Here is a 13,927-nt window from a genome sequence, read left to right as displayed (position 1 = left end):
TAACTATCAAGCGTCATGATTATGTAAACACGCTAAGACAATCCCGTCATTGCAGTAGTCGAGCAGGGAACCTCGGTCAACCGATTGAGGAGTTATTTTTAAATTTTTACATTTGCTTCTCTAATTAAGGCAATCTAATGACTAACCGTTATTCAATCGGTATCGCATATAAAACGGACATAAATTCATCTGGCATATTAACATTTTAGAGCATCAACAGCCTATGTGAAAGTTTATTTCCCTACCTTCTGTTCCTTGATCAGTAACTGGAGGCTGCTGTCTGACATCTTTAACCAGAGCACCCTTGCTGCTGTCACTGTTGGGAGCAGCAGACACTGACTGACTGCGACTCTGCACCTTGCAGGAATGATGCTTCTACTAATCAAAATGGTTCCCAAAATTTTCCATGAAATTTTTTTTTATTATTATTTGAATGAGCATAATATCAATTAATCTATGGATGAGGTAAAAATGTCTTGAAAGTCCAGAAGAAGTCATTATATTTGTCTAAAAATCTCAAAATCCAATATCACTATAACCCCCTCCCCTCCCTTCCCCAGCACTATAATGACTTAACTAACCCACATATGATCATAAAAGGCTAAATATAACGTTCAAGTTAAATTTCACCATACCCAGTGAAAAAGCTATTTTAATGCATCTGCATCCATTTCTACACTGAGCTCATGCTTCCTTTAATTTTCACCTCACATTGTTAGGTGCAACAAAAGCGTGCATTCATGATGTTTACCATTGAGTGGTTTGTAGTGGGCTTTTCCTTCAGTAGGTGGGTTGCAACAAATAAAAGATATGGAATGACTGGATGTGGAGTGATCACAGATGGCTTTGAATGAGAAATAGAGATTCACTCCCACTGCATTCTGCTCATATGGGGGGGGGGGGGGGGGGGGGGTCATTCAGTTGTTTGAAGTATATGCCTATAGATTTCGTTGCATTTTGCACAGTTGCTCTTTTAAAGCCAGAATCCTATTAGAGCAATGTTTCCTTACTTTGTACCAATCTTTTAAATGCTACTGGGCAGTTATTTTTGGTTAACAAGATCAGGTGTCACATAAATTAGTGAGGAGAGAACCATTACTCCAGTTTCAATGGTCACCGGGCCGTAAATCTGCATGTGTGAAATCCCGAAGCAAACCTTAAGTTTGTTGACACTGCTTTATTGTTAAAAAAAAAATCTTCTCTGCCCCACTGACATGCTTTTATGAATGGAGAAGGTTTAACAACCCAAGATTAATTGCTTAGGCATAAACAAGGTGAGCCGTTTGATGGTGATTTACAAAATGTTCACGTTTGTTGGTGTCCCTCCTCTCTGCATGCTTATTTGAAGCGATGTCAAAATTTGTCCCTGCAACAGCATGGTTGACATGTTTCCTGGCGCTGTGGCTTTTTGGAGGCAGTCCCAAGAGTTTTTCTTTAAGCGGCAAGTGGTTCCCATTTATGTCTTTGAGAGAACGCTAAAAATACAAGGACAGTGAGATATCACAAAAACTTCAAACCATTCCTTCAACCATTTGCGTCGTTTTCTTTTTCCTGTCCGCTATTCTAGAGCTTGCCAATATAAGATCAACGAGGTGCAAGTCTGCACCTATTTTCCTCTTGTCCAAGCTGTCATTTCTTGCATATAATGCCTATATTATCTGATCGTCTTTCAGAATGTCATCAGAGGACAAGACTCTGGAGCCCTCTGACCAGGGACCCTCACCGCCATCCAGCAGTGTAGGGGCCACATCCACAGGAAGTCCTGCCAACGCAGACAAGCGACCACGTGGCAGGCCGCGCAAGGATGCTGCTGCCGCCGCCATCATCCTACCCCAGGCCCCAACCCTGTCTGCATCTAAAAACAGAAAGAAGTAAGTTCTCTCCCCCGTATTCACAAGTGTGGTCAAATTCACAAGAATAGACAGTTTTGCATCTAACCCGTTGGCATGGTAGAGTCAAGTATGAAGTCCTTAAAACCCTCTCCTTGACACTTGGAAGTTATTAAGTTTTTAGAAGGAAAAATGCTAAACATGGCACAGACTCTAGAAGGCCATTGTGACGAAATGTCATATTTGGACAAATCGGTGTTCTGTTCAGTCTTTCAGTTACCATTTTTTATCCATTGAGATATTACAACAACCCATAAAGACTTGAAGCTCCCCACATAGTTAAAGGTATACTCATATGTTGCACCAGTACTTCATAGGATAAACCTAGTAACCATTCAGTAACTAGCGATGCTTGGTTACATGCTGTTACTTGTCCATTCTTACTTCATTAATACTTACCAAGCCTGGGTTATTTGGACAATGTGAAACGTGGAATTCTGATTCATCTTGCTTGTCATCTTATCTGTGTTATGAATTTAAAGGCAGATCAACTGCAGCAGATTTTTTATTTTTTTTTTTTCTTGATTGTGGTTTGAACTTCGTTTTCTGTAAGCATTTATTTACCTGCCTGATTTCCAGTAATTCCAGTTGTGAGGTGCCGTACAAACTGCCTGGCCTTCCACAGCAACATGCAGTGCTGCCTAGATCTGCTGTGTAAAATTATGCAAGGTTCTTAACTCTCTCCTTAGTCTGTCCTCTCAATCAATCTTAATACCCAGCTCCCAATGGATTGTTTAATCTGCAAGCATTCAGACGATGCGGTAATTCCACCGTGGAAGAATGACCCGGAACAGACTTCATTTTGCTTGATCTCGATGAACTACACATGAAACGGAAATATTTGTGGTTCATGTTTTTGGAATGGATCAGCTCATTCACTTAAGTATTGATACCACAATTATTTGTACTATCTCAGATTTAATAGAAAAGCACCTCCAAGAGCTCAACCCAGAGTTCATATCGCATAAAACCTCAACCTTCTGTCTCTTAAACAATGATTAGAGCTTCCAGAATTTCCAACGATTACAATGGGCTATCGAAACTATAGACTAGGCTAGTTGATTAAAAGACTGTATTAACTCTGAACAGGACAATGTTGGCGCACATTTCTCGGTTTCATACACTTGGGGATGCAGTGACGATGGCTATGATTTTTTTGTCATGGAGCAGTCCTATATTAAGGCCAGCCATCTGCTCCATTGCTGTATATCGATGTTAAACTATTAGTACTAAGTGTTAAAAGGCAGGTTGTTTGAGGTGTCAGATATTTATTCTTTGGTAGAACTGGCAGTTGGAAATGACCAGACTTGCCCATGTTTTTGTTCGTCAGTCCATTCCAGATCAGCATGATCCTTGCCAGATTTTCCAGGCAGCTCTCAGCTAACTGGGACTACTTACCACAGCATTATTTTCACCCTTTTTTTTCTTTTTTTTTTTCCTCTCCCTGTGGTGGGACTGTGGGGAGGGGGTAAGCTGTGCAGGGTATGGGTTTGAACACTAGTTCTGAGCATTTGTCAGTGAAATAACTGGCTGTCTGAATGCTGAAATTTGATGCCTCGAGCATTGTTACACATAATTACTGTTGAGTGTTGTGAAGCAGGCTATGTAAAGACATCACTACTACGTTGTGTGTACATGCGTCGTACTGTGATCTTTGGTGAAAATTTCTCCAGCAGCTAAAATCTGCGTTTGGGTTTTGCTTCTGCCGTCTGAGAGCCACGTAAATGTAATTGGCTCGAAAAGTAATCGAAAAGAATTCGAGTGCGTTTTTTGAGCTTAAAAAGGAAAGAGTGCGAGAGCAGCTGTTAAATTTGTCAGATTCCAGTGTGACACAGTTGGGTCCAGAATAATGTGAACATCCAAACGTTAAAAAAATCTCTCACCGCAGTCGATTTTCAATTAATCACGCTGTCTTTCAAGTGGAGGCTGAGCTTTAATTCAGGCACTGAAACAAATTATCTTGATGTAGGACTTAGATTTTTATACAGCACCTCTTGTCAAGAGCCAGTGTGAAACTTCTCACCAAAACCAAAGATCGGGTTCCTCCTTTGGAATGCTCTTCCAGGCTTCCAGGTTCTCGTTTGTCTTTCTGCCTTTTAGTTTTTAAACAGAATGTGTTGTGTTAAGGCATTGCAGGAGTGCCACTTGTAGACCTTTAAAGACTGTTAGATAAAGAAGAAAAGAAGATGTCTTCTCTTTTGTTTGTTTTTGGCATTACGGATTATTCTGTACACTCAGTGTGGCTTTTCTTTTCTTTTGGATGAACTATCAGAAAAAAGTAAGATTTAGTATACTGTGGACTGGTAGATTAAATAAAAATCATACTTTAGATCATATTTTGTCATTAAACATTTGTTATGGTCAAACATTTTTGAAGTTGAAGTTGTAGACGGCAGTCAGGGACTCTTTGTTTGGGAAATCGGGTATTTTCCCGGCGGTCGAGCGGAAGCTAAAAGCTACCTGGAGCGGGACAGCCAAATAGGACCCAAATTTTTTTCGCCGTCTAAAACCTAAAATACGATTTTCGGAACGCTCTGTAAATTGTGTTGCTCCGTGGATGCTTTACTTAAACAACTGTGTGCCGCAAAAGGTACATTTTGAAATGGATTTTTTGAGGTTCGCCTTATTTTAGATGGAGAAAGATTAGCTCTCCTGGTGGTCTCCTGTCTGTCTGTGTAGCTCTCAGCCCAATCCCATAAAACCACCAGTTTCTCCAAACTCACAGCACTCTGACTAGAAGTACCTCATACCTCTTGCCTCACAATTTTTCAGGACAATGAATGTAGTTTGTATCAGTCACGGTAAGATATACATATTTGGTTCAAGCTTTTAGATAATTATGTTTCAGCCAAGGTTTGCTAGAGGCTTCTGTCATTCTTGTGTTTCAGGGTTGCTCCCAATGGAAGTCATTTAAAGGGAGGGGTTGATTTGGCGTGGAGCCATTTGTGATTTTTCTCTCCAGTGGCACTGAAAATTACTCCACCACCCCCAATCTCCTCCCTCACTTCCAGCCCTGTGTATCCTCCTGAGTACCCCTGAGACATGTTGCTCTCATTTGGGCCGCGTTTGCTCTCTCCACTTAGCATGCTAACAGTTGATGTTGCTATTTAATTTGTATCCACGATAATTATCCTCTCAACATGCTGCTTCCAAAATTAGGTTATCCGAGCTCCCATTGGAGGATGCTGACAATGACCCATCTTTCTGCGCTGTATGGGAAAGAAGGATGCGTGTATTTGCATGAGTTGGCATGCGGGCACATGGTTGGAAAGCTAGACATCGCTGTCTGATATGCTGACAAGACACATTCAGTGCTTTATGGATTCATAGCTTTGTTGTAATCGTGGTTTAGATGAAGAAAAATGTAGCTTGAATAATGTGGACGGGATGACAGACGCAAGCCTAACATTGCACTTCAGTGGGGATGCTAATGAGAGATGTTGGGTAAGTCTGAGCATTTCTGAAATGGCAAAACGGATGTAAAAGATTTAGCTGAAATGAATGTTTTAGCATCCTGGTATGTGTGTATGTGTATAATCCCATTCAAAAAATGGGTAAGAGCCTCCCATTGGGTAATTACTGCGTGGATGATGGTGTTTCAGCTGGCAACAAGTTATTTAACCCTAACTGATGCGGTGACTTTGCACAGTGAATCCCGGCTGGGGACTTTCTGCGTGGAGTTTGCATGTTCTCCACATGTATGGGTGGGTTTTCTTCAGGTACTCCGGCTTCCTCCCACCGTCAAAAAAACATGCATGTCAGGTTAAGTGGTGTCTCTAAATTGTCCATAGGAGAGAGTGTGAGCGCTGATGGTTGTTTGTCTCATTTGTCTTTATGTGGCCCTGTGATGGACTGGGCCACATAAGGCTGGGAGAGGCCTCTCCCCCAATGACAGCTGGGAGAGGCTCCAGCACCCCCCCCCCCCCCCCCCCCGTGACCCTAAATTGGAAGAAGCGGGTATAGAAAATGGATAGATGGAAAATGCAAGCCATGCATGTTGGGAGGAATGATGAAGTTTTCCTGTTTCAAACCGAGATCGCATTGATTTTCACATCTTATCAGAAATATGGGACTGTCATGTAAGAGGATGGTCGAAATTATCTTTTTTTTTCTGTTTTTGAACCGTTGAACTTCACTCATCCTGTGAAACGAGTACGAGTGTGGGTCGCTTACTGATCAAACACAGGTTGATGACAACCCGCGCAGCTTTGTCCCCAGACAGCGTTGTTGTGATGACGACAGACTTGCATGAACCCCTCTCAGCGCGCATGCACCAGCTCTCGCTACCTCTTGGTGTGTCATCATGGACAAGATGATGACAGAGGGATAGAAATTGTGCGTTGCACAAACTAAGTGGTCTCTAAATGATTGTAATCTGGAGCCCTGACCAATTTGTTTTATATATGCAGATGTGCCTTTTGTACTTTTAGCGAAACATTATTTCATTTAGGTTGCATACGTGCACAAATCGTTCACTGCATTCTGAGATAAGTCATTCTATTCCACTGGAAATGACCATTTAAACAGCAAGACTGTTGCTGATTATCCGTAGGCTTACCTTTTTAAACAAAGAGTTTTGATATAACACTCCTACCTTGCATGAGTGTTCCTCAGTTTTGACTCGATATATTTCCCTTTTTTGCCACAGAACTGTACATATTGACAGATAGTTCTGTATTGAACACCCCCCAACTCACCACCACCATCATGCTTATGCCTTTCCCAGTGCCTCGAGTGCCGTCATTAAAAATCACTGAATATTTTTAAACTAATTCATGTCCGCACTGCTGCACTCCTCCTGAGGTGAACTCCTATTCACGCCGTCTACTCTCGTCTTCTTCACTTCAGGGGTCGCACCAGAGGGAGGGTTGTTTTGGATGAGGAGGACAGCATGGATGGGACTGAGATAACAGAGTCCACTGACCCTCAGGATGCAGGTAAGACTTTGCCGTCCCCTTTTTGATCCATTATGCACACATTAGTTAAGTGACTCAAATTTCGGCTCGCACATCCGGGTAGCCTCGTGCAATGAGTGCTTCAGAGGGAGTTTCGGTAAGAACGGTGGATGAGAGCTTTTTCTCAGCACCTCATGCTGCTGCTTCAGGACTATAAATGAAAGGGCTCGACTTGAACTGTGAAGCTACATTAGGTGTTTTTCTCTCTCTCTCTCTCTCTCTTTGCTGCTTCATGTCTTCTCCTGCTCTGAGATTGGCACTGAGGTGCAGTGGGAAAGAGCCCACGGCTAATGCCCTCTAAAAGCTTTTTAAAATCCCATCAGTCTCTCTAGACCCATTTATGTGCTTTTTATGTGTGTACATCACATCATGTGACTGTGCCTTCCATTCTGAAACTTCTCAGTGCTTATGCATTGCTGTAGAAACTCTGCTGGAGATGCTGGAAGATGTGGAATTACTCATTGTTTTCCTTTCTTTTTAGACAATTAACCTTAAGCTAACTGTTTAATGCCTAGTTTCATTTCTGTCTTTTTTTTGGGGGGGGGGGGGGTTCACCATTTTTTAAGTTGCGCATTAACCAAACATTGTTTTTTCCTTTTTTTTTTTGGCTTCTGCGGGGGTTCTTTGTGGCTTTTGATATAGATACAGCTCAGGTCAGGCATATGTACGGTAGAAGATATCATGGCTTTCAAAATGCACGGTTCTTTTTCTTGTACATTGCCGTTTACATTATCAACATGATTTACCATCTAAATCATTTTATTTTATTTATGTTTGCATATATATGTATATGTAGAGTGGAACACATTCCTCATGCAAAGGAGGCAACAACTGCTGCCTCACAAACAAAGGTCGGATTCAGTTTCCTGCAACCCTTCAGCACTTTTACATGAAATAAACCAAATTATTGGGTTTGTCAGACAAAAGCGAGACTTTTAAAATGCACATTAACTTGTTAGTCTGTCTGAAGTGAAATGAAATGTATCAAAGCCTCTCAAAACTGGACTAACACATCCAGTTAATCTGGTTGGGGGTCGAGTCGCTTCTGCATGTATATTCACAAATAATCTAATACATATATCTAATAAATAATATATTCACTGCAGCGTCATCTGACAGAAATCCCTGTTCAAAAGACACAAGGACCATGTCTTTGCAGTGATTTTTGTCTGTAAATACATGAATCGGGAGCATCGCAGCGTCAGATATACTTCAGTTAATTGGTCGATTCCCCTCTCGTGCATACATACTGGGACATTAAGTGGACGAGAAAAACTCCCAATTGCTGTGCCTGGAACAGCACAATGACTGGAATCTGTCTTCCAAAGGTTAATTTGATTATTGGGAGTTAATGAGCTTACATTTGGCATTATGTAATTCCACTGTATGAGACAGAATTGTTGCTGCCTTGGCCTCATTACATATCAGTAGAATATTCTTAAAATTCTGCATGGTCCAAGAGTATGAGTGAGAAGTACTTGTGATTCAATTCTGAAATGATTCGCCAATAATTATAAACCCAGTACGTAAGGCATTTTTCCAAATACAAATTATTTTCTAAAGCTAATCCCAGTGGATTTGAGTTTTAGCATATGGTCCCAATGTCTGAAATACGTCTCCGTAATAAAAAGCTTGTGTTGTTGACTTTAAGGAAACTTGAGGTCAGTGACCTGAATGCAACCAACCGGCCCCATGACAGCTTCCCCCCCCCCCGTCAGATGCTGTATGTTGATTGTTCATTCATAATTGGCAATTAGGTGAAGAGCAGCTATCCGAATGAACTGCAGTGCTCACAGATGCTCTGAAGGAACGTCACGCTTAATTGTTGCCTTACTGACTAACTCATCATTTTATTTATTGCTGCCATCAGAAACACAAGTCCAACCTGTGGAGGCTGTGGAGATGGTGACTACTAAGGTGACAGAGGAGGACAAGCCTTCTTCGCCTCTGGTCCAGAGCCCTCCAGCAGAGAGTTCAGCAGGACCATCTGTCCCAGCGAGTAAAGAAATCAAAAGCAGGTCAGAGACACACCAAACATCCCCTGGCCCCACAGTTGTTTTCAAGAAATGGAAAATAAGTTGTTTTACCATATATGTACGCACACGTATAAGCAGATGTATGTAGCATGGTCACGTGTTATTTTCTTTCTCGTGTACAAATCCGTGGATGGATTCAGTGGAGGTCGTCAGTTGATAGATGCAGCATTCTCCTCTCAGGTGCCACTTTATTGAAGGCTGTAATCAATCTCTTGGCCTGTCTGTGCCTTTGGTACCTGTGATGGAGGGCGGATCAGCAGCATCTCCTGGGACCTTAATCACTCAAAAGAAAATGTGCATCGCATTCAATGAAGCTTTATCATATCAAATATGCAATACCTGCTTGTCAAAATGAAAGTGTATAGTGTTGGTTTCCATGCAAAATTGGTTGTAATGCTAAGAAAATGAGATTTCTAGCATTACCACGTCAGATTTTGGGTTTGAGCACAAAGAAAGCTGCTAAAAGCTCTGCACTCCAAAAAGTTGGAACAAAAGATTGCAGCTTAATGTGCCTACAACACGTATGTTTTAAGCTGCGTGCTCGTCTGCCTCACCAACGCAAGATCTATGGGTTTCTGTGTATGTTGCCACTCACAGTCCCATTGCTAGAAGATGGAGGCCTTAATTCATGGTGACATGCATGACTCTGTATTTAGTCTCAAAAGGTATATATAATTAAACACCCCCTACCACCCATTTTCTTTGTTCCAGTGAGCGTCTCTGTGCCTTCTGTTACTGTGGCGGCCGTAGCCTTCTGGGTCAGGGGGATCTGCAAGTATTCAACACCACATCTCAGCATGAAACACTCATCAGCCATAATGGTGAAGGAGGCTCAACAAGCGATAGCGGTGATGGTGACAAAATCATTCAGCCTAATGTGGCTGGAGACACCACCTCAGGACAGAAGGAAAAGAAGTAAGTAGTTGTTTTTGAAAATGGTTGTCCAAATATTTGAACCCCCCCTCAGGTAAAATGAGCTTTTAGTCCTTCCTCAGAAATTGCCCCTCTGAAAAAAAGCCAGCATGTGTCCTTACCCTTCACCATTCACAATTCTTTTGCCTTTAGAACAGCTTTATTGCTTAGTAGCAGTGGTTAAAAAGCTCTTCAGATTTAGTTGCATATTGACATAGTGCTTGCATATTCATCTTCCATGAAACGGTTCTCTTCATCCCAAAGGTGCTCTGTTATATTGAGATCTGGTGTGTCGTGGCAATTTGAGAACAGTGAAATATTCTATATGAAATAGATGATTTGAACTTTACGTGAAAAAGTTCCTTTCTAAAGTAGCCATTGTTAGTTTGGTCTAGTATTTGGAATAATTTTTTCCATTACTGTATAACAGCTCCAGCTGTAACTGTTGATGTTTTGTATTTCCTCAAATAGAGGCAGAGATCTTAGGATACCAGGTCTCTATCGTAGGCAGGCCTATAAGAAAGGCCTCAAAGTTGAGCTGTGGTGGTGGGTTGTGGAGAGAGAAAGTTAAATAAACAAACTGGTAAACAGACTAACAAACTACAGTCTTAACACTGGACTTAAGTCTCTTCTGAATTTAATTTCATAGAAACACCCTGTTCTTAGCAGAGGTTTTATTGTGAAAGGTTTGCATCTGTGCCGTACACAACAGCTTATTGGAATGAAGCATTATCTAATTTGAAATGGATCCGAGTTTCTTTGTTGTGTACATCAAAGTCTGAACTTGAAGTAGAGATTCAGATTCATGAGACCAGACCACGTTTTTCAGCCTTCCGTTGTAAGATTTTGTTTAGCTCATTCCCATTGTTTGTAGTGGTAATGCAATAGTAAAATCTGTGTTGTTTTTATTCATTTTTTTTACTATTCAAAAGAAAAAAAATGGCATTTTACTGCTGAGACTCATGCAGCACATCAGTTCAGACGACCGTTTTCTCGCATATGTGCTGGAGGAATGAGCATTTTTCTCAGTAGAGTTGGTGCCTTTTTTAACCCTGCGTGCAGTCCAGATTTAGGGCCAGCTAATATGAGTAGATGTGGTGGATAACTTCGCACAGTGGTGAGAACATATCAACATTATTCATCCAATTAATACATTGGCTGCCCTTTCTCGCTAAATATTTGGCATCTGCAAACTGAACTTTGGTTGACCACCACACTGTCACAGCACTGCTCAAACTCTCTTTTCTTACTGACTAGAGTTGCACCCGGTGAGGCTCACATGTTATGTTTTTAAGAAAATGAGTTTCTCTGAGAAGACGAGCGCATGGAGGCAAAGAAGAGATCACAGTATTGGATGAGACATTGGATCTGTCCGAGTGTCTTGTGGAATAAACGTAGAGTGAGTGTTAGAAGGAAGTTGACTATCATTGCTTGATTAAAATCATAGGATTTAAACAATAAGTCGTCAAGGCTGTTTGTGGTAAGTCTACCCTCATGTTTTGCAGAGGAAGGTCATTTTGCCTGTTGGTTTGTTCACTAAAACACGGGTTCTTTTGAATCGCTAGTGCTCCCTCTGCGTTTTTTTGAGGGGGGTTTTTTAGGTGTGAGTGTGCTGCTCTTCAAGCTAGAGATTGAGGAAATATGCATCCTTTTCAACAGATTCTATGAAACAGAACAGCTAGACTCTTGTGCACATACACCGAACAAGATGGCACTTTTCCTCCTCTCCCCCTCCCCCGCAGCTTTTATTTGCTCTGAAAATGTTCCCTTTAGCTTCTTCGATCTTCTCTGCTCTGGTAAAAACTACAGATTGTTCTCAACTTGGACGGTTCTCGTCACTGCACTCATTGGCTTCACCTTTTCTTTGTTTCAGCGGATCTGAAACCTGCCAGGAAGAACCAGATCCAACCAGTCGTTTTTGGGATGAGCTTTCTCATGTTGGACTTCCACAAGATTTTAAAGTCCAGTCTCTCTTTGAGTCAGGTAGAACCCAATTACTCTTTTCTCAGTTAACGAAGAGTTAATTTTCCGCCTCGGATGTCTTTGACTTCAGTTTGTTGTCATTCACACTTCTGTTGTCTGTTATGACTTGAAATTTTCAGGGCAATGTTGGGCACATCAGAGTTGTGCCTTGTGGTCCGATGGTGTTTGCGAGGGCGAGGGACAATCTCTGCTTAATGTGGACAGAGCCATTGACTCAGGGAGCACAAAGGTGAGTGAAGAGAGAACACCCACGGGCTAATGGGTGTTAACACCGTCTTGATGTGTTTGGGCAGCAGAGAGGACCTACGTTAGTGAGGCACAGGAAAGCTGATGGATCAGCCTGACTGTTAAAGGTCGGCGAGGCAGTGTGGATCTCTCGGCTGTGAAATGGAAAAGGTCATGCCACTCAATGGGGCAGAGCTCTCGTGGCAGCTTGGCTCTTCGCAGTAGCAGTGGTGCTGCTCACGGCTCTCTGATTGTGTCTGCAGCCCATCGGTCATGCGGCCCAATAGCAGTACTGCCACTTGATCTCCAGAGTGGTTATTAGTATGCACTCATGGATCGGAGAGAAATGGGGGTGCTGTGATCATCAGGGTGCTGCTTTTAAACTGCGGTCTTGTTCTGGAGACGTTGAAGAATAAGCACTGTTTTTATAAAAGCTGCTGCAGTCAATTGTAAACGCGATTCATATTATTTGGGTTGTTTTCGTGGACTTTTGCTCGGCAAAGAACATTTTCGAAATACCGTGTGATCTTTCCTTCCTCAGCACTGTGCATACTGTAAGCGCCTTGGAGCATCCATTAAGTGCTGTGCAGAAGGATGTGCTCAACTCTACCATTACCCCTGTGCGGGGGCAGCTGGGACCTTTCAGGATATCAGGAGTCTCTCTCTCCTCTGCCCAGAACATATTGAATTGGCAGTTCCTAAATGTAAGTTTAGTCAAATTGTTCAACTGGTAAAAATGACACTACATCCACGATATGTTATCATATTGTCTAACTGATCTGTTTCTTTAATTTTTGTGTCCATAGTTGTAGATGATTTAAATTGCGTGCTATGCGATAGCCCCGGGGACCTACTGGACCAGCTCTTCTGCACCAGTTGTGGTCTGCATTACCATGGGATGTGCCTGGACATGGCTGTAACCCCTCTAAGGAGGGCAGGTTGGCAGTGCCCCGAGTGCAAAGTCTGCCAGACATGCAAGTGAGTCAGTTTAACCACCCACCTAAATAAATCCCACTACACTGCACGGTGTTCTCTACTCTCCTTAGTCTCTCACTATTCATACTCCGTTATTTCTGCATCGCTGCCAGGCATCATGCTCCCTTCTTGTTTGTTTACCTCTGTGGTTTGTGAGGAGCTAACTGGAAGATGTTCCCTGTAGCTTTATCATGTAACCTCTGACCTTTATTTAAAAAGCACCTAAGGCTAATGGGCCTGGTTGCTCACACCATCCATTGAGTTTTAAGTACTTCTATTTGCATAAAGCCCAGTCCCTTGTTGCCACTGGGTATGGTATTTTGCACATGAGCGAGGGTTTTCTCATGAAGTGGGATGGGCTTGCGATAGCAATCTGCTCTCTTTATTTGCCAATATCAGCAGCATGGTAGTAATGTGAGCTTCACTTGGCTCAATATGTAATAATGTTCACGGCAAGTCACACTTTACAACCTGCCACGTTTAACACAAATGACACCTACTGTACTAGTTACCTCAAACCAATCGTTGTCAGGAGCAGTGTCGGGATCTCAATGTCACAGAATGAAAGTTTCCTTTATTGTCACAATTAACTATCAGGAAATTTCAAAGCAGTCATGTTCTCTGTGGAGTTTTAAGTTATCATGTCTTGTGACATTTGATCAGAGTTTTGCATTTTGAGCTCAGCACAGTCTTTACTTGCAGCTCAGTTCACTCTTACTGGCCCGGATCCACAATCATCTTCTGGCAAAAGTCTGTGATCCACTTAGAATGTTGAAAAGTATTCCATCCAACTTTTCAGACGATTTGGTAAAGTTTACCAGCTTGTTATCTGTATTAAGGAGCCCGTCCCTGCCAAACAAACCGTTTGAGAGCTTCTCCTTTTCCCCCTCGGTGCACGCTCACATCTGTGATGACATTGCTTTTAAACCCGTCTGTTACAGTGTATGTGCAG

General features: G+C 42.2%; 1 protein-coding gene across 9 annotated transcripts in view; it reads left to right on the top strand.

Annotated features, from left to right (window-relative positions):
• Nucleotides 1–13,927, top strand: part of kmt2cb (lysine (K)-specific methyltransferase 2Cb) — a 65,606-nt gene that overhangs the window by 10,308 nt on the left and 41,371 nt on the right. For all 9 annotated transcript variants that reach the window (XM_072363561.1, XM_072363565.1, XM_072363564.1 and 6 more), the window contains exons 2-9: nucleotides 1,674–1,871; nucleotides 6,738–6,826; nucleotides 8,715–8,862; nucleotides 9,592–9,795; nucleotides 11,666–11,775; nucleotides 11,895–12,004; nucleotides 12,542–12,704; nucleotides 12,807–12,978. In XM_072363561.1, coding sequence (XP_072219662.1) covers nucleotides 1,675–1,871; nucleotides 6,738–6,826; nucleotides 8,715–8,862; nucleotides 9,592–9,795; nucleotides 11,666–11,775; nucleotides 11,895–12,004; nucleotides 12,542–12,704; nucleotides 12,807–12,978 — 1,193 coding nt within the window. In that variant the 5' untranslated portion in view covers nucleotide 1,674. The remainder of the gene's footprint in view (nucleotides 1–1,673; nucleotides 1,872–6,737; nucleotides 6,827–8,714; nucleotides 8,863–9,591; nucleotides 9,796–11,665; nucleotides 11,776–11,894; nucleotides 12,005–12,541; nucleotides 12,705–12,806; nucleotides 12,979–13,927) is intronic.

This window comes from Leuresthes tenuis, unplaced genomic scaffold (genome assembly GCF_036924035.1).
Source record: "Leuresthes tenuis unplaced genomic scaffold, fLeuTen1.0.hap1 SCAF_14, whole genome shotgun sequence".
Lineage (NCBI taxonomy): Eukaryota > Metazoa > Chordata > Actinopteri > Atheriniformes > Atherinopsidae > Leuresthes > Leuresthes tenuis.
The sequence above is the reverse complement of the archived record's forward strand: the minus strand, read 5'-3'. Positions and strand labels throughout refer to the sequence as shown.